Raw genomic sequence first — 22,071 nt, forward strand, 5'->3', positions numbered from 1 at the left:
TCTTGTGTTCTGTCTGTCATTTAATTTGACTGTACAGAGCTTTTGTTCAGTCAGAAAATGAACTGCAATGCACATAATTTATGCTACATTCTTTGGCCTCGCCTTTCAACACTAGCCCCGCCATAGCCGCTTTGTGAACGGCTTTTGCAATTCAAATTTAAATATCTCTGCGTATGTGAATATCTCGTTGTGACGGAGAGCGAATGAATCCGAATCAACAATCTCCCTCTCGACCGGTGAGGGCACTGTACAACAGGAGCTGCGGGCTTCCTACTGAATGGTTGGGCAGTTCATCCCAGGGACAGTCAGGAGCTGGCCATTCAGGAAGAGGGCGGCGTTACGGTACCTGGAGTCATCCCCCTAGTACGCTGAGCGAAGTTTCAGTCATGAATTGGAGGAGGCATGATTGAACTAGCTATCGAAGAGGGGGCGGGGCTTAGGGTACTTTAGGGGGACGTGACGCCGTAATCGTCTCCTTTGTTGTGGTTAATGGGAGGAGACAAGGACGGAACCTTGAATGAAGTGTGGGTTCATTGAGAAGCCCGGACCTGAACGCGCACGAGCACCAGCACTAGCACTCAGAGCACCGCACCTGCACCAGAGCACCCAGTTTGGAGACTTGTTTTTGTGTTTATTATTTCGGGACTGCAACCACTTTGTTTTGTAGCTGGTAATACCCATTGCTGGGTACAACCAGCTTTATTATTTGAGTCCAGTTTTCGCTGGCAATACCCATTGCTGGGTAGAGCCAGCTTTATTATTTGAAACCCGGTTTAAAGGGCATTAAAAGAAACCTGACCGGTAAACTTTGTGTTTGTCCTTTGTTGGAGCACCTCAAATCACCTATACACCGGAGCACTACAAACCACTTTGCCACACTCGTACATGTCCATTCTTAAGTGTTACTAAATATTTGAATTAAATACCCTTACGGTGTTTCAGCTGCAGAATCGTAAAAATGAGCCCCCCTGCACTCCACTCCACTCCTCCTGCACAACGACTGCGCCACCCTGAGTGTGTAGAGAGGTAAAAAAAAAAAAATAATAATAAAAAGTGCTTACTCTAAGCTCTCTGCACAAATCAGTGACCATTGAGACTGATGCTAAATGAAAGCTAGATACTGTTGCATTTTACAACGCAACAAAGTACATTGTGGATATACTGGATCAAATGGCATGGCTGTATTCTGTCAAAGGTGGTACTCACTGGTGGCCTTTGGCTGTGTTTTATGTTTTGGAACTGGCAGCCCTCAATGCTTTGGTTTTGCTCAAGGAGTGCACCGGCAATACAGTCACTCCGAGGAACTTCATTTTGCAGCTAGCTGGAGCTACGGCAGAAACATTTTGATAAAAGACACGAAAACCAGCTGGCAAATGACCCTCAACCTTCAGCCAACGCTGCACATGATGCTAAATGCAATAAAAACAGAACTTTGTGAAAAGGCAATCTGTGGAAAATGCACTGGAACAGTTGAAAAGTGTGTTTTCTGCTTAGATTGTACTGAGAAAGCTGTAACAGAACTCTGAACAGACAGACAGAGCCATTTAACTCCGTTTCACACAAAGCACTTTCACGTTACATAAGTTATGTTATATAAATGTTACATAAATAACTATTTATTTATATTTTACAATATTCTATGCGCATACAGCTTTCTACACTTGTTTAGACAGAAGTTTATTGCGTAAAGTCTATTTTATTAGTTTTTCATGTTTATGTATTTGTGCTCTTTTTAAAAAAAATAAGAAAAAAGTTTAATTTTCAATGTAAACACAGAGTTTCTGCTCTGAAAATGTAATGTATGATGTTCATAATATACAAAAAAGTTGTATCCGATTGTTTGTTTTTCATTTTCATATCAAAGCCGTTTTAAAATGATGCCACGCATTTTGCGTGTGCGGCGGTTATATGTAGTCTGAAATCTCGCCGGTTCCAGTGTTAAGGTACCCCTGCCCATGAATTAGATTGCAGATGAATTGATAGGCTGGCTGTAAGGAGCCATGGGCAGGGGTTTCAGGATAGCTGCCCTCCCCCATCAGATGAACTAAAAGAAAGCAGGTGGCGGCTGGGGAGGAGGTAAACTTTGGCTCACAGTGAGGATGTAGTGGATTGAAATAAAATATACATCCTTTCCTTGACGATCATTGGACATATTGTTTATCGAGGGACAAAGAAGGAACCAGCTAAACGACTGGCGATTTAGACTGGTATTAGAAGTGCCGAACGTATGCTTGATATTTATGTGATTTGAACGAAGGGTAAAAGTGAGTTCTCTACCAGAACCATCGCTTTGCTTAATTGCAGGCCAATAATTTCACTTTCCCACTGTGTTTTTTGTGTCAGATTTAAATACATTTACAGTATTCCCATTTTTTTGTATCCATATTTGTCTATGTTCCCTCACCAGCTAAGGGTTACTCAAGAGCAGTGTGCAACCACTGACTCCATCAGCAAGTCAATCTCCTCTTCACACCCAGCAGATTCTGGAGGACAAACGCTCAATAACTTGAGCTCACCGGACGCATTGGCCAGTAATTCTACAATCCCAACTGTATGACTCACCCTTGTATCTGGTCATGTGCTTACCAGCTTAGACACTCATGGTCTCCTAAACATTTATATTAGAGTACTCTAGAGGTGTGATGTAAGTATAGGCGCAGAGCAAATAATTGCACATGCAAAATAGAAATTGTTTTGCGGTCAGGCAATTATTTTGCACTACGCCCTGTGTAAGCTTAAGAGCAATGCTGTTACTCAACACACACAAATAATGATCTGCAATCATGATAATGAGGGACTCAATGAGTGCATCGGTCTATCTAGCGGCCGCATTTGCAGAGTTAGGAGTACAGACAGTAGTCGCTGTATGATATCTGTGGAGCACGAAAATACAAAGCAAAAAAAATGTCAGTGGAAAGGCAGCAAAGTCCTCTTGACGCGGGTGGGGGTGGGGGTTCTTAGGAGCTCAGAGTCCTTACTGCTGAGATCAGGTCTGTTTGGAAAACCAACATCAGTTATGTGAGTATTCTTAGGAAATTATATGCATGAGCTTACCCTTTTCAACATGGCATCCAGAAACTTGCCTAGCACTCTGGAAAAGGTGAATTGGGCTATCCCTCCAGACATTACAACTGTGGTCTAAAAGGAACCAGAGGCTAAGTAGTGCAGAGAACACAGCACTGTCACATGTGCAGGGATAGTGGTCCCTAGATTGACGCGGGCATCTAGCTCATCCTTCAATTCAGTTATTAGGTCTTGCATGACCTGTGGAATGAGACGATCACTCTTTAGCACCGCATCCTCCAGCATCCCAAACAAAGTGACCCTGGGATTGAATATGCTGGGTCTTCTTCACCTTGCCCTTCTCCTCCAAACATGGTCCTGCCTCTCCTCAACAAGAGCCAAGTATTGCTACATCAGGAAGTGTATCACAGCAGCCATCCTGAAGCCAATGACAGGTCTCTGCAGTTGTGTGCTTTTATACAGCTCTTAGTTACATGTTTTTGGAAGGTCAGCAATTGCCCAAGTGCAAGGCAAAATCCTTACATCACATTATAATGTTTGAGCCCGCTTAGTATCCAGATTCCGCCTAATTCCATGAATGCATTTCAATATAATTTTAATGGATTAATGATGGCAAAGTGCTAACTTGACAGCAGGTGCAGAATGCCAGGTGAACATCATTCTTCAAATACGCTGCATTTTTAGCAGCTGGTAAAAATCAGACTTTACGGCAGCATTGAGGGTTTTTCACATGCTAATCACTTTACACGTATCCTTACGTCACCCCCTAGGTGTATACAAGTTCTACTGTTTGCACCTCTGATGACTATTCTGAATATTTATCCAACCAACAAGAAAAAAAAAAAAAAGTCGTCCAAGGATGTTAAAGCTTTCTGGAAAAACTACCTTTTTAAAATCCACTTGACTGCAAAATGAACAGTTGACCTGTATGCAAGAGGTGTGAGTCTCTCTACATATACCCCAGAAATAAGTACCCACGCTATATCACCACACACAAAAAAAAGAGAGAAGCTATCTAATTATTCGTAGAATTTAATGGGAGTAGGTGTTAATCTCTACATTTCTTTTCTTTATTGGAACTTCACTCCAGGCTTATTATAAAAAAAAAAAAAAAAACATTGCTTGTTACAATAGGGTGTGTGTCAGGAGGTCAATTTTTAATGAGGTTTACAGAACAAAAATACATTTGACAAAGAATACTTGAAATGAGGCAAGTCTAACAGACAGTGGAAGGACTTTTTGTGTGAAATGCATGTCTAATGTCTTAGCTGAGAGACTTGACTCAGCTCAGATTTGAAACCAGCACAGCTTATCCTGTAATGAATAGGCCACAGTGCCTCTGCATTGTAAAATACAGAATAATCTGTATGACCACAGTCCAAACTTCCTATTATGTTAGTGACAGAATACTAAAATTTTGGCAAACCATATACAGATTCTTTAAAAAATCTTGCTAATTTTACTGACGATTAAAATTGTCCAGTTCTGCGATCCAAGTCAGTCTTACAACACATGCAGTTAAAATGTTTGTTGTCTTAAGTATCTGCAGATCACATTATGTGGGCAGATATTCATTCTCCAAGACGAACGTTATTAATATTAATATCAGCCTCCTGTCCTGACTGATGCAAATCTTTGCATCTCTGTATTGCTCTTGCTGAGCTTACCTGTATCTCGGCCCTTGAGGACCCCCCACTTCTACTTACTGTGAGCATTAGCCAATTATAAATGTACTGAATGTAAAATTACTGTATTTTTAATTATTTTTAAGGTGTTTTTATTTTTAATTCACTTGAAATAGAAAGCAGTGATTTTTCAGTTTATTTTTTTTTTCTTGTGCTTCAGTTTTGTTTGCTTCAATCTGCTTTGTTTTTGCAATGGTGAAACACAATGTTTGGATCTGCTAACACAGGCACATATGAGTACAGTAGCTATACAATTCTACAGTTATGGCAGAGAAATAACTCACAGTGTAACAAATCAGTAAAGGTGGCAGAAATTCACCCCAAAACTCCTTTAAACCTAGTGAAGAACTCTCAAACCAGCAACGTGTAAAAACTATTTCTGTTTTTGTTTGTCGGTATGGGGATGGGAGTGAAAATCTGCTCTTGACCTTGCTGTAATCAAGAATTTTGGACCTTCACTAAAACAACTGAGTACCCCTGATATCCGCATGATGGGGGGGAGGGAGGAGGAGGAGGACATAGATCGACAGATAAATAAGGTGTCATTGCATGCGACTAGAATGCATGAATAAAATACAGAAACTAGTAATGTAAACTAAATTACTGTTTACTGGAGATGTATGCAATACAATATATTACAAAGACAGAAGAATGTTTTTAAATGAGCTTACTTTGGCAGTGATACTCCTAGCAAAATCTTTTCAAAATGGGATACATCTCCAACCCCATTTCCCTAGATTTTTTTGTTACCAAATTACACACACACACACACCTATAGAAATTGGAAACATTGGTGATAAAGCTTTAACGCTTTCCAACAGACCATAATTAAAAAGGAGGCTGATTTTTTTTTTTTTAATTGAATGTGCAACTTCTCCGTTCAAAAGTTAGATATCAAACCAGCTTTAAGGTACCACTTAAAATACCATTAATGCACCAACTAAACCTAAACTTTTTGACTTCCACGATTTATAGAACACAAATGTATTTACATGAGCAAATTGCACAGTACTTTGAGTGAAGGTTCTAATTGTAGACAATTATTGACAAACGTATCTGACAAAAAAAAAAAAAACATCCTCACAAGTTTAATCATACCATTCCAAAAGTAACGGCTCTTAAATTAGTGTTTAAAATGACGTACATTATACTTCTATTCCTTCCAAAGTAGGTTACAATATATAGCATTGGGTCCTATGAAAAAAAAAATGTCACAATTCACCGATCTAATGTCACAAACGAATTCTGAATTTTCCAATTAAAACAATCCCTGCCTGACAGCTGCCAATAATGAAAAGGAGAAAGCTAAACATCATACATAACTGACAGAACATTTTAGCATTTCCAATATACTAGATTACTTACCGTCTTTCAGTTTTTTCTCAGTAACGGACTTAGCAATATTTACAGCTTCGTAAAGAAAACCATGCATGAAGGAAGATGCATCATGATTAAATCTCCTTTCATACACAGGGTCAAGTTTGGGGAAATCTGTAAGGAAAGTGAACAGTTTTATAATTGTAATTCATAATGGTTTATACCAATAAAAAAGTGACAGCATAAAGAGATGATAAATTGTTTATATTCAAGATCTGTGCACTAATTCTTCGTGTGTTGTCTAACACTTTAGCTGTATGTATGTTTCTTCTGCAAACAGGATATTCTTGAGTGATATCTTTAAAATAACATATACACAACATACTACAATTCGGACATTCCCTTGGCTTGTAGAGTTGTGTGTAACTATACAGTAACAAAGTATAAGGATCTTTGTGACTTCACATGGCGCATGATAGTGGGTTTACATGCAACTGGCTTCTCCCCCAGAGCAGTGTCTGAATGTGTCCAGAACACAAACACTGGGCAAGAAAGACAGATGCAATGCTGTTTTAACCATTAAAAAAAAGAAAAAAGAAATCTCTCAAGACAGCTGCACTCAAGGAGTAAGATAGTGTGCAGTTATTCACTTTACAAGGCGTGGTAATGTATGTTGAAGCAACCGAAACAGGTAATAAGATGCATAAATGCAATGGTAACTACGGTACATCTGCCTGGAAGTGCATGATGCATGAAATCTGCTGGAAACTATTTCCCTCCAGAAGCCAAGTAGGCATGTTCCTGTAGTAGTAGGGTGTTATTAATGATACAATTTACCCCTGGGCAGCTGGAAAAATATTTTTTACAGATCACTGTGATAATGATCATTGTAGCCATTCATAGTGTGCACATCACAATTGTTACCCAAAGAACTGGACCATCACAAATGCTGTGAAATCTAATGTAAATGATTATATAAATATAGTAATCTCAGTTAATCTTGGTTTTAAATTGCATATTTAATTGATAGAATTACTGTATCCATCACATTCAAAATGTGTTTTATTACTGAATTATTATTATTACTACTATTATTTTATCCCTGTTTTCTTATTTCTGGCCTCCTATTGTTGGCCCTGCTTTATGGTTGTATATTGATTTACACAGAATTATACAGAACAACTCCAGCATTTGCTGTTAAATTGTTTGACCCAACTGCAGAATCACAACAGAGTCAGTTTATTGCATTTCACTTTACTGCATTTCAAATTAAACTGTATATTTTCTTTCAGTTTCCTTTAAAAAGGGTAGTATTTTTTTTTTTTAAATCTAAATAAAACAAAGCACTCACTGAGTAATGGTTATATGTTCCTTAATTGTAAACAATATATTTTAAATACGCTTGGTAATTGAAAATAAAATTAAAATTAAAAGTACATCCACATTGCAACAGCATTGGTAGTCCCATGATGGAGCACCACAGGCATTTACAGGAATCCTCGTTATTAAAAACTCGGTTTCCACAGGAATGTCACTCCCAACATGAACGTGGACTGAATACCAACATGTAACTGAAATACTTAAACCAGGGCTACTTTCAGGTAGGACACCCTGTATTGTACTGACATGAGGTAGCTTGATTCACTTGCAGAAATCCAGAATTAAAAAGTTACTGCTTTCTCCCATACTTGTATACACGCACACACACACACACACACACACACACACACACACACACACACACACACACACACACACACACACACACACACACACACACACACACACACACACACACACACACACACACACACACACACACACACACACACACACACACACACACACACACACACACACACACACACACACACACACTAGTTTTCCAGCTTACACAATAGCACCATTACATTTTATAGAGTTCATAGCATGGTTAAAGATGTATTGACCTGATAGTTTATTATGGTAGAGGAACTCCATCTGCAATCGGTGACCTACTGTTTGCGCCAGTAGGTAAGGAGTACAGTGGATCGGGTCTCCTGTAGCACACATGACATCAGCGCCACTAAATACTAAGGACATGGTCTCCAGGGCGTCTTGTTGGAGTACAGACTCACATAAGGCCTAAAAATATAGAGAACATTAGTTTAATGCTTTGATCAGCTAATCAGAAATTCTAATTTGAATGTGCTGCTGAGCCCTCTGAAGTCTGCTCACTATTAGCACAAAAAGAGTCATGACTTGTAATTAGTTTAATAGTTCCAGCAGGCACACTGTCAAACTGTGCCTCAAACGATTTGGCTAATGTCCACATTAAAAGAAATACCAGTCAGCATAAAAACAGTGTGCTCTGTAAACTCACAGTTGGTATGAAAGTAAAAGCACAGACAGGAGTTTTAATAACAAAAAGCCGTATTTCTTTGTTGAAATGCAGATAAACAATAATAGATACAAATATTTTTTTACCTCCTGTTTCAAGGAGAGCCATTATATTTATTCTAGTTTGTATATCAAGAATGTTGTTTGTACTTCAAATGCAAACATCTGAATCCTGTGACAAAACTGGCCATCACCATAAAAAGTAAAAAAAACTGTTGAAAAAAAACTGTTATGAAGCAGCAAATGATCTGGCTGCATAATCTGCTCAACCTGTTTATTGGCGATAACAGCTCAAGCTTTAACTTGATTACTATAATAATGTCTGATATTTATGAAACTTTTCTAGAATGTTATTTTTATAATGCCGTCAAGAGCATGCTCATGAATATTAAACTGTATTTCACACCGTCAAAAGCAGTTTTTTTAAAAAAACTCAATTAAAGCTTTGCAAATATTAAACTACTGTATTATAATCTGCAGTTACCCAAAAGGAATCACACTTGTGAGAATTGTACACACAGCATAAAGTATTACCTGTAGATTTGTCATGCATTAGCAGTCATCTTAAAATAGACAGACGCATTGTAAGTTGCACAGTACAGCATTTATATATAATTTGTTCTAACCTCTCCAACAACAAAAGTCCTTAAAATTAGTTATTTTATAAGTACATCTTTTTTATTTTAATATTAACAGTTGGGAGGTTAGAACAACCATTAAAAACAATGCAGCTTGGTAACTTTACCTTGGGCGTCTTATTATTAGTGACTTTACTGTATTAGGCTATTCAAACAGGGAGATGGTAATAAGTTAGAGACAGATTCTGCACAGTAGGACTAGGTATATGTAATGAGAGTGCGAGTACCTTTTAATTGGGGTCCTGGGAATCATGTTGTACAAAAGATAAAAAGAGGTAATTTTGTTATTCCTGATTTTTTTAGTTTAACCATGAGAACAGTTTCCAGAGTTAAGTGTTTCATTTTAAGACTGTACTGTGAATTGTACGGGTCAGAATACAATATCATAAAATTGGATATGGGTCAGTATTTTGAGGGGAGTTAACATGTGTTTTACCAGCCCACAACCAATAAGAAATACCCCTCCCTGATTCTACTTTAATGATCAAACCTAAAATATTTGATTCTGGATGTGAGGAGGCTCAACCACATTTGAATTCCGAGCACTTTTTTTAAAAGGTTAAAAATTGCATGTGTGTTTTTTTTTTTTTTATGACTGTAATCCAACTCCAATTAGCCAGAGCATCCACTGACAAACTCGAATAAAAAAAAAAGTAAATATCCATTAACAGAAAGCTCATACAAAGTTTAAAATCAGGCACTACAAATATAATTCTAATCTCAAAACAGTTTAAGTAAACAAAAAGGAAGTCATTCTTGTTCACTTTTAAATATGACATAGAATGCAGATACTGATGACAGTGTGGCCATTGCCACCATATTGGACAGCGTGACAATTAGACAGTTTAGTTTCTTGTAGGTATATGTATTCAGTGTACTGTACAATACAAACTGCATCATTTATGAATATATCAACCATTATATTTATTTGCTGCACACAGACCAGCTATGCAAGATAAAGGTTTTAAAAGTAAAAAAGTGTTGTTTGGCTGCAGTGAATGAATGACAGCATCACATCATGCTGCGAGCAGGTTTGCATTTTAAGGATATACATTAGCAAAGGATTGACAAGCCAAATGCTTCACTACAGTGATTGATTAAGTAGCACAGGCTCTGTTAAAACAGCATGCATCCACACAACAATCTGAATCTCACTTAACAATGAAGAAAAAGCCAGCATGTGATTCGAACATTAAAACATTTCACGCTAGCAATGCTTTTAGAAATACTGGAGAAGTGGGCAATACTCAACTCCATGGAGGTATTTTTGCTGTTCTGCTGTGGGAATTTAAAAGTTTGAAATGATTCAAACATTACTGTGTTATAATACACTAAATCAGGGGACAAAACAGATACAAAAAAGATGCAAAAAACAGGGGGGTGGAATAATATTTTTCTGAATATGAACTGCACCAGTAAAAGTAATGTGCTTATCAACATTTTAGTGATCCATCATTGTGTATGCATAAAGTAATCTGCCAGAGGGATCTGAAGAGCAACTTCTGGGTAATAATCAATCAACATTACCTGGTTTAACTGCTCTTGATTAACGAAGTCAGGTAAGATTTTCCTGAACTTTCTGTCTTTGTATTTTTTGATTATGAAGACATTTCGTTGTTCTGGGGATCCATCCAAATCCAGTTGTTCCTCTTGCGGAAGGTTTGCTGCCCAGAAGCTATTTGAACCCCTATTGCCAACAACTAGAAAAAGCTGAGAAAGAAATAGACAGCAAGCTTCGGTGAGCAATCACAGCAATGATCACAGACAAAAACAAGGTCTTCAGCACAACGTACACACAGAAACAGATGTTCTTTTCTTTGACTACATTGGCAATTAAAATGTAAACTGCAAATCAAAGCAAGAAATAAAACACCTTGAATGACAATATAACAGCCAATAACTTGGATTCTTTATTATCAGTTTCATAATAATGTATTTTTTGAACAGAGGGTCTGAGTGGCTTAACAGGCAAAAAACCTCCCCAGTTGTTCATAATTTCTAATACAATACTTACATTTGTGGGTACCACTACTCTTGTAAAACGGTTTGTTCATTAAAATAATTGTACATAATATATCTTTATATATGGGTGCCTCCACTAAATCCATGTTTCAGAGGGAAAGCGTCCTCTGTATCCATAATAAATACAGCGGCCTCTTTATTCTCCATACCCTTGCAAGCAACACAATGCGTGCTGTTAAAAATCCATCAAACTATTTAATAGTGTGGCATTAGTGCATAAAACATATTTCTTACCTCCACCAACTCATTGTTCCAAATACTGGTGTCCAATTTAAGACTTCGAACCTTTGAAATATTGGATCCCAGTGACCTGTGCTGAGCTGAAAAAAGGGCAGCTGAACTTGTAACTAGTTGCAAAAGATAAGTACAGTCAAGATTTTTATTAAACAAGACCTGGTAACTGAAAACTGTTGCTGTAAAAAGCTTGAAGTTCACACTTTTAATAGCCTCTTGTTTCTCAACATGTACTTCAGTTAATTTTGAGGTTCTCACTCTTTTGATATCGGGATCAATCTTTCAGATGTAGTGAAAATGCATATTGATATTTATTACTAATTTGTAAAATGCATTGGTCTTAAAGTTACAAATCCATTTTGTAAATGTATAACATTTTCAAGCAGGAAGAAAATAAAAAGGCATTTCAAATCACCAAATAGGCAGCACTTTTACAAGCGAGACACACACTCAGAATTATATAGCTATTTCTGATATCACAACCTATGTGTTATAAAAAAAATAAATCTACAGTCTACGTTGTATTGCAAATCTTAATAGGCTTTACTGAATATATCAAATAACAAAACTTAAAAAAAAAAAAAAATCAATATTAGAAACTGAATTGTTGAAAAGGGAGAACCAAGAAACAAACCCTTTAAAAATATTTTTCTATTTAATTAGATTTTGAGTGTAGTTCCACCTAGTTGAACATTTTGCAATTGCGGTTTCTTGTTCGTGTCAACAGTAAAGGGCAATGCCACTGTTATTCCATAGATTTCACCTAGCTGATCACAGTTTTGTTTGGTTATTTTTTTTGTTAAAGCAAGGCATATCATTTTCCAGTTTGGTATGTGCTTTATAGTTTCAAAGAAAATTAAAACAGAAAAGAAAGCTATTTTAAAAGCTTAAAAGATCAGCTTTGCACTGGCTATTCATCAGGGTGCTCATTAGCATTTTGTGTTGCATTCTTTTATGATTTCCTTGAATGTGTCAGCAGCAGAGTTGTGTACTGTATTGATCTCCTTATTGCCAGTAACACTGGTACCTGATTAAGACATGTCTCTGATTGATGTTTATAAAACAGGTCCACCATGGGCATTATTTTGTAGTTAGCGTCTAAACTGCCATGAAAAAAAAAAGGTGTGTGCATCTATGTCTGGAGAATTTCTTTGCCTGTATACATGATTTTTTGTTTGTCTTTTGTAGTAATATGTTTTGCTGCTGTAATAACTTTTAATTAATCAATTATTTAATACAGTAATTTGCAGAAAATGGAACGGGTTACTAGTTTTGGATCACCCTATAGAATTAACTAATCTTGCTTCATAAAGTCACCTTAAATAATGTTACGTTAACATACTGAATAGCATACTACTTTGTAGTTTTCAAAATGCGACGTTTAAAATAATCTACCAAAATTCTGTACTACTATTATGGCTTCCGGTAGACTTTTGCAATGTCATTTTGTAGTTTCTTTGATTACATGATATTAAATAAAATATCTAACATGTTCATATTTCATTTATGTTCATATATATTTCTAGGTGATGCAAAACTTGGGGGCACAGCTGCAGGTGAGGAAAAGTTACAATTGTTAAATAAAATATCATATACAGTATAATCTTAAATTGATTTAAAACTGTATTTTATGCAACAGCATAGTTCTGCCTAACAAAGAAAAGTCTGAGTTTCAATAGCTTTCACTTACAGACTAGTGAAGTTAAAAAAAAAAATAATAATAATAATAATAAAGACACTGGCAGCAGGGAGGTGTAGGTTAAAAGGTTAAAATAATGTGTGCTATCTTTATTTCTACAATAATATAATCTGCTATCCAAATTACATTTCTTGTACTGTGAATCATCTAACAAATAATTGACTAACATGCACTAAGATTCCTTAACAACAACAAAATACACATTCTAAATGCTTTACTCAGACTCTTTCTTGGTAACGATGAATTGTAAGGGGTAATAACATGTGGTTCAATACAATTAGTTGCATTAACTAGGTCTGGAAATAAAAGCTATCTTTTGATGTCAACGGATGTTTGCACTTGGTCATATTTCAGAGGAGATATGTAGGAAGAAAAAGGGGAAGACGAGGGTGTATTAAGTCAGAGAGCAATGACATTTCAAAGAGTTTAGTCTTTATTACCTGCACACTTCTTACAAATGACAACACACAGATTGATGGATGCCCACTCAGGCTTGGGTGCACAGCAATCTGCACAGCTCCTATTGGATTCATTGAACCAGATCTTCTCAGCTACTTCATAATCGGAGATTGTCTCTGCTATTGATTCCTGGACTGCTTCAATCCACTCCTGTTTCTCTCTTTCCGATTCCGCTGCAAAGCTGCAACAATTCATTTTTTTCTCTTGTATTAATTTGATTTTAAGGACCATTAAAACACAGTGTACACATTCCTGTATTCGTTTAAAAGCGACCAGGTTTTGCCCCATGTTAATGTTTTTTACAGTGTTAAATAGAAAGTTCTCTTTAAATTCATGAAATTTTTTAACTGCCCCCCTCTTTGTGTTCCTTGAGTGCGCAAATTAAGTGTCAGTCAGAGATATAAACAGTTTAAAAATCAGCAGCCTGTCAACAAACTTGGCAATCCTTCAGTTATTAGCCTGTTACGATTAGCCTTACAAGCAATTTACCAATCAGAGACTGAGGCCAGTTTATTTCTCTCTCTTTAGAACAGGTCTATTTGTTTCAGTCATGGTGAAGTATGCTGTACTATTTCAGACCTACAACTACAGAGGTTTGTTCATGTGCATAGGAGCTGTTTGTAAATTAAACATTAACATAAGAGACATTTTTACCAAAATGACTGTGTGTGTGCAATATTGACTGCATTTACCCATCAGGCATACCCGTGTACCTGTGTTAAAGCAGGGAACTAAACATTAGTATCCTGATGACAGCATCGCTGCAAAATTGTGTAGTTTCTTTAGAACAACCCTGTATATACTGTATCATTATAGAAGTATGTATACCCCTATAGATGTTTACCATGGCAAATGCTTATATTTTCATTTACGATACTTAAACATACTTAACTGTGCTTCTCCATGCTTTCACTATGGTAGAATACTTTATTACACTCTGCTATACTTTTACCATGATATATCACAGTAAACAGAGATTACACGATCCTAAAGTGAAATTTTCATCCAAAAAACATATTTTGGATACTTCCATTATAAAGTTATAAAACATCTGTACAGAAGTTCATTGTGGTAATGTGAAATGTATTTTACTTCCAGCATTGCAGTATATTTCTGTATACTGGAAATTAAATAAACATCCAGCAAATGGAAGTAAATAACAAAAGTAGTACATTGGCCAGCAAGGTTAAGCTATAAAATATATTCAACTTAGACAAACAAGCCTTCAGGACCACCTTTGCTCAACTAGCTACTTTTATATTATAGAAGACAACACAAATAAGACATCAGGTGGTTTGAGGATAGGCTCACTTTAAGAGCTATATTGATTACTACTCTAAGGGCAAACAAGTCCTAAACAGCCCAGACACGTCACACAATGAATTTGTAAGCATGGCAAAGATGTTTTCAAATCACTATAGCAGCAATGCCCACAGGCATTGTCATAAAAATCAATTATTAGCCATCGTATTTCCAGCGGTTTTTTTTTTCCTTCCACTGCTGGAGGGATAGAAAACAAGTCTCAAGTTTAATGAACAGCAGGTGGTTTGCTACATTGGGCTGTTGGATGCTGAAAAAGAAATACAGTGTGCTCCCTAACCTTTAAAATCAGCCTTATACACTATCATTAAAGAAAATGCAAACAGCTTTAAAATAATTTCTTAGACTGGTGAATAAAAAAAAAAAACTGTGGTTTGCTTATTGGTTGTTACTGGAAGATTAAAATAAAGGACTACAGGTTAACTTTAAAAAGCAATGGTTTGAATTTACCATCAAAAACACAGTAGTGAGGAATAGTAAAATTGATATGTGGATTGGGACCAATTTCTACAGGAGACTGGTAAACGAATGTAGGACAGACTTCAATCTACAGTACGGTGTTGTAAAGTGCAGGACAGCAAAAACTGAAGTGCCTTGAGACACAAAATGCACTGACAAAGTAGTGGCTTTAAAAGAGCGAAACAAAAAACAGTACATCTTAAAAACATGAATATCTCCAAAAAGTGTTCACCCTGGCTCTGAACAGACATCAGATTCAACTTACAACTTAGACGCATGGCCCAATTCTATGACCATCTGGTGTTTCTGATCTGGGTCTTGCTCAACATTTTTTGGCACAGCAAAAAAGCCCAATGTGTAAATAGGGGGCAAGGCAAAGCCCTGCTGATAAACGTGTTGTATTGTTTGGTGTTTTTTTGAAGATGGGAGAATTTATTGGCATGATTTAAAATGTATTGTTTATGTTTATTTAAATGTGTTGAAGCCCCATCCCACTAAACTCGTGCAGCGTGTGGCCATGCAAACATGGCTGTTTGAGAGAAAACAAAAGTAAAAGTAAAACAAAGTAAACATATTCATTGCTAATCATGCTGGAAGGACCAGTACAGTACTTGGCTTTGGTGGAGGTATTTGTGTTTGTGACTGTTTTGTTCAAGCTTTTCATTTTTTGTTCTCTGAGCGTTGTTTTTTTTTTGTTCAACCCTTTTATTTTAAATAAAAACGTGCACCAGAGCATCCACCTGCAGCACCGGCCTCTGTCAGCTTCCTGGTCTGGGGACGTTAGCACAAGGCAGTCCTGTCACACACCTCTAAAGGACCAAAGTGACCGCACTGTGATTTGCATGTTATAATAATTAACTTTTCTAAAGGCCACAATTACAGAAGAAATGTATTCAGCTATACTTACCAAAAGTTTCTGAAAGGTGTATTTATCTCAAAACATTTGCGTTCAAGATCGTTCACTGTAGCAACATCCAGTCCAATGACAGTGATGGCAAGTCCAGATTTAAAATCCTAAAATGATATAAAACATAATAATATAGCTCAATAAAGCATATAATTGTACTGTGTCCAAATATTATCCAGTGTATCTAATCAGCACTCAGGGCTACTCCCGAGGCCAGGGCCCAATCAGGCAAGATTTAACTTGAGTCCAGTGCAATCAGTTGTGCCTTGTTCACATAAACACAGGAACTAAGATTCATTGCCAGTCAGGGACAGACCCCATCATTCAGTTAGAAAAGGAAAGCTCAAGAACAAACTAAAAGGAGAAAGCACTTTGTTTTCATTCATTAACTACAGATTCACTTTGTTAACAATGAATACATAACTCAGGAGGTTAATTTGAGAGCACCGCAGTTGTTTTTTTGTTTAACATTAGCAGGTTTTTTTTATTTTTATTTTACAAATAAAAATAAGGGTGCAAACTTAGCATAGGAGTAAATGCTGTGTGAATATGGCCCCATAGCCAATCATTAAATCACGTGATGCACTTGGAACAATTAGGATATTTCCTTAAGACCCTTTGTTCTGTTGAGAAACCTACAGACCTGACAGTAATCTGACAAAAAAGAAAAAATCGAACCATGGCATCATTGACAGTATCCTCACAGACAAATTGGCTTTAGTATTGACCACAGCAGACCAGACATGATCAAATCTTTGATATGCTTTAATAGCTCAATACTCATGAGTTTTGGAGCTGCTGTTAAAATGTCTCATCACTACAGCCAGTCTTAATCTGTGGATAACAGAATTCCTTGGATATTGTGGGATTCACAGGTTCCTGCAGAATTCAGTCTTCCACAGATGCACCATATTGGGCAGCTACATATACATTTTTAAAGATGTGCTTGTTTATCTTATAAAGACGACTGCACTGGGAAGGCTCGCCTTTTAAGTCTAGGGTCAAATATGTTCTTACCATTAGTTACACAATTGCAATTTTACACCGCTGTTCTCCCCTCTCAATTATTTCAGGGTTTAAATCAATATATTACATACAAGTATATCAATATGTAATATCGGCATAGAAATTATGTGAACCTATACAATTTTATAAACCGATAACTACTTTGTTTTTTGGTATGGTGCTGGTGGAGCGCAATGGTTGGTGGTCGCGATGATGGTGGCGTTAAGATTGCCACTCCCCTAAGGAGAGCTCATCTGCAGCTATATACTGTAGCCACTGTGGGAAAGACAAGTGGAAATAATATGTTCTGTATAAGCATTCTGAAATCCAATAGATGTACCTTTGAAATGGAACAAATCATATTTAGCTTAGGCCAGTGCAGGAGTAATGCTGACTTGGCTTGCAACAATATGAAGTACAGTGCAATATGAAGTACAGTACAGAAATATCTGACAAATTGATTCCATTTCTAAGCATGTCAAATGACTTCACATCATTGTGTTATATTATTAATCTGCTAGACACTAACCACTGGGCCCTTCGTGTCTCCCTACACCCCCTCTCTGCTCCTTCTCTACTGGTCAACTTGTCATGCCTTCCCTCCAATCTCCATCCACCCATGCCTTCTCTTCCCTAGCCCCTCTGTGGTGGAACCAGGACTGCTCCCTCTCACTGCCTTCCACTGCCTCCTCACCTGTTTAGACTGCACTTGTAGATCTCTTGAACTACCCCTCCTACTACGCACTGGACTTGTCAGACCTCAGCACCATTACACTACTATCCTTGCACTACTGCACTACTAGAATGTCATTGGAGACTGACCACATAATAGTTAAAGTGCTAATGTTTCATTGTTTAAAACTCAATGCTCCAGCAACCAGTGTATAGGCCATTTAAATGGTTCTACACTATAATTTTAGCTCATAATTACACTCCAAATTAGATATCTCAATGCATAATACATTCAAGAGAAGCATTGTTTTAATTTCTAGCAGGGTTTCAAATATATTAAATGTACTATAATACGTAGAAATAAAGCACTATTAATAACAATGGTGAATCGACATGTTTTTTTTTTTTTTTAGTAATTGTGTACCATCACCCTTAACTCTGTGGTACTGTGATTATATTGTGATTAATATTATATCATTTTGTTTGTGTGTTTGTTAATTTCATGGACTCATGCAGCTACTTTTACCAAAGACCACTCTTGATTTCCATGAATGTGTCTATTAATATAAGCAAGATTTAGCAGAATGCAATAAATAAACATAATGATTACATTTGGATTTTGGCTGGAGAAATAAACACATTTGTTTGTGCAATTATTTTGAAGAGAAACTTCTTGAGAAGTTGCACCTCTGAGATCTTAAAAGAATGGGCAATGATTAACAGTGCCTGTCTTTAATGATCAACATCCCTCTTGGTGACCAATTACGGGAAAGCTCTAATCATCGACTGCACTGTATCTGGCTTGTTGGTATTTTCTACAGCAAGCTGCCCTGCAATCATTTTTAGAGTAATTGCTAATTGTACAGTATACAGCATCACTGCTCACATACAATATTAAGGCAAGAAATATCTTTGCTGTAGGCGTGCATTACAAAGATAAAAGCAAAGATAAAAAGGCACTTGTTTGGCGATTCTGTTAGTGCTGTTGGCATTTTCTATTCACATTTTCTCACTTTTTAGATTTGTATTGTTTCTTATTTCTTTAACTTGATTATTATGTTGGGAATATGTAACAGACCGACTGTAAATGGATCAATTAAACGTTATAAATACTGTACATATATCTTCCCATAAGTGATAGTTCAACTCCAGCAAAACAGAAAACCTGTATGTTGAATCATACATCAAACATAGCGAGGGAAGCAATGAATGGTATGCTATGAAATATGATTTAAGTTAGTGAATTACTGGTTGTACTGTAGATGTGACATGTTGAGGGTCTGTAGGAACATATAAATCAAATCCCCAACAACAAGAATGAAGACGACTTACTGTAGCAAAACAACAGTAAGCAAATTTATCTGAGATTTGTACTACAGGGAGTTATAACAATAACACTTTGAACTAAGCTGTTGTCAGTAGAATATGCTCAGACTAAACTAGTATTTAATTGAACACAGTGGATATATTAACTAGCAATGTTATCAAATGCTGCTTGCAGTGAATGTTTTAGAAAATGTCCTAAGTCCTAAAGTTACATTTCAATTTTCCCATTTGACCTTTTCATAGTTCTTGTGAGAACAAGACAACTATACTTGCACCAAAAACCTGCAACGACATTACTGATTGAGAATGTTTATCTGTGCAACACTGGTTGCAATATTACATTTAAATGCTCTCTTTATTAAATATTACACACACATACTAATGCTTTACTTGCATCTATACGATAATTCAAATATATGTAATAATGTAGTTTATTGTACTGCTTTTTAAATACAAAAATACATATTTTAATCTCTTTCTTTCTATCCCACTACCTGAAATAAAAATCATCAAATAACTTTATTAAACAACACTGCACTCCAGAGCTTACAATATGGTACTACAACAACAGACAACAAAAATATACAACAACTGTACCAAGACCTGCATGAACACAGAGTATTGTTGTAGACTATGGTACATACAGTACAATAGATTAAACTTCAACCTGAACAGCATGTCTTTGGACTGTGGGAGGAAAACAAACACAGACACTGGGAGAACATACAAACTCCACACAGACACAGGGAAAACATACAAACTCCACACAGACAGACCCCTAGGCCGGAATTGAACCTAGGACCCTGGTGCTAACCACCATGCCGCCTATTATTATTATTATTATTATTATTATTATTATTATTATTATTATTATTATTAGCAGATGCCCTTACCCTATAGGGCTGTGACCATGAATGTGTGATGCCTCCACTGAAATGCAGAAATGTTCAATAGGGATTTTTTTTTTTTTTTTTTAAACTTACCTGTTCATTTTTGCAAAGTCTAACTTTAGTTCCAACCAGGACCATAAAGATTTTTCCTTTGTGTCCTCTTAGTTCCAGATATCCACACCTGTCAAAGGTATGTTTGAAACTCCCTTGAGAAATTCTGGCCCGAGTTCTCATAGCAATCAAAAGTGTATTTATCCAGTCTTGTCTGCCACCTAAAAAAAAAAAAAAATAAATAAATAAAAAATAAAAAGGTGAAAAAGATCACAAAGTTATTAGAATTTAAGATGACATGTTGTACAAACACAATACATTTGCTGTGTATCCTTTAAGGCAAGTTAAATAAATTTAACAATACAGTACATTATTTAATTGCAGTTGAATCAAACAGTGTGGAAAATGATATTCATCTTTTAGGGTTCATGATAAAGGGAGCTAGTATACCAGAACGTCGCATATCTAACTGTGACATAACTGCCCAGATCAATTAACCGCCTGCTAAATAAATAAATAAATAAATAAATAAATAAATAAATATTAAAAAAAAGTAGGCTACCAGAATAATGGCATTGGCTGCAAATTTATCTTCTGCGATGGAAACAGAAAGAAAGCGTTATAGCAAGTAGGCTTTTGGTGCGTTCCTCTTTAAGAGAGGCGGGCTGTATGCGTGTGTCAGTCAGTTGCGTGTAGCAGCGGCGTTTCAATACACCAGTCGAGAAAGCTTTCTTTGCGCAATTTATTTGTATGACGGAGCGCACGCTTGCAGATATTAGCAGCGTGTTGTTGTCGCTTTTAAATGCATTTGAATTGAACAAAGCAAGCTTCATAAACGCAATGTTTACCGGCCGTGTGTTTAAAATAGCCGAAGCTGCTTATCGGCTCTTGGCAATATCAAGAAAGAGCGCGACAGAGATATTAAGCAGAAGTTTTGCGTGAAGATGGCTTATAGCAAACCACATAGCAACGCTGGATTTGTAATTTAATTAATATCGTTTATGTTTGCTCACTTTTAAAGCAAAAATAAGCCCCCATGTTTAAAGCAGTTTTTGCGTGCCTTTTTTATTCACTAACCAATACATTTCTAAATACTAAAATAAACCATCTTCTGAGGGGAAAACAAGAAAAACGTGTGATTAAAAAATGAGGTTAAAGATAATTTAAGTTACAAGGTTATGTAAGACTAACATATAGGCTTAAAATTAACCTCATCTCCATGATACCAGTAATTAGCAGCTGTACATCTAGTACAGTGCATCTGCTATATGAACCACAATGACTGCTACCTCAATCTGTTGGATATGATGTTACTGAATATTTACATTTTAAAACAGTAATGCACAGTATAGCTATGGCTTGACACCATGTGCAGTGTGTAGAACTATTGGTTTTCCATTATGAGGAATAGCAAATCTTTCAAAAATGGCCAATTCCGTTTTTTCTCCACTTTCTATCAATGTATTGATAATTAAACATGGCATTTGAACATACATATAATGTTGATAGTTACAATAAGTAAATGAATAAATATTACCACAATTGTCTTTTTTTTTTTTTTTTTTTTTTAATTAAAAATTTTCAATCAGACGTATTGCTGTAATAGTAAGTAAAGCTCTTGAAGATACTTCAGACATGTCATAATGTTTATAAACATCACTTGGCTCGTTGATGGCATTAAAATAAGAAGGAAAACATAATTATATTACAACAGTTAAAAAACAAAAAAAAAAAAAAAAAAAAAATGTCCATCACTGTTGTGTGAATCATACAGTCTTCCACTGTCATTGTAGTTCAGTCTACAAATACAGGTGTTTTGAAAAGACCCATTTAGCTTATTGCTGGCATTACAGTAAAAATAAAAATAAAAATGAAAAACAGTTTAGTAACAGACCAGCAATGCCATGTGAAAGTAATCCTATGCACAGTACTCCACAAATGAAGTTTAGCGTTTTTATGGCATTACAATATCCAGAATAAAATA

At 36.2% G+C, this 22,071-nt stretch overlaps 1 protein-coding gene across 1 annotated transcript in view; it reads right to left on the reverse strand.

Annotated features, from left to right (window-relative positions):
- The window catches only part of arap2 (ArfGAP with RhoGAP domain, ankyrin repeat and PH domain 2), a 141,261-nt gene that overhangs the window by 63,621 nt on the left and 55,569 nt on the right, over positions 1-22,071 (reverse strand). The window contains exons 9-15 of the mRNA XM_041274532.1: positions 20,130-20,308; positions 16,144-16,250; positions 13,439-13,638; positions 11,300-11,385; positions 10,571-10,753; positions 7,976-8,150; positions 6,075-6,200 (exon numbers count right to left, since the gene is read on the reverse strand). Of these exons, the coding sequence (XP_041130466.1) occupies positions 6,075-6,200; positions 7,976-8,150; positions 10,571-10,753; positions 11,300-11,385; positions 13,439-13,638; positions 16,144-16,250; positions 20,130-20,308 (1,056 nt within the window). The remainder of the gene's footprint in view (positions 1-6,074; positions 6,201-7,975; positions 8,151-10,570; positions 10,754-11,299; positions 11,386-13,438; positions 13,639-16,143; positions 16,251-20,129; positions 20,309-22,071) is intronic.

The sequence above is a fragment of the Polyodon spathula genome, chromosome 2 (genome assembly GCF_017654505.1).
Source record: "Polyodon spathula isolate WHYD16114869_AA chromosome 2, ASM1765450v1, whole genome shotgun sequence".
Classification (NCBI taxonomy): domain Eukaryota; kingdom Metazoa; phylum Chordata; class Actinopteri; order Acipenseriformes; family Polyodontidae; genus Polyodon; species Polyodon spathula.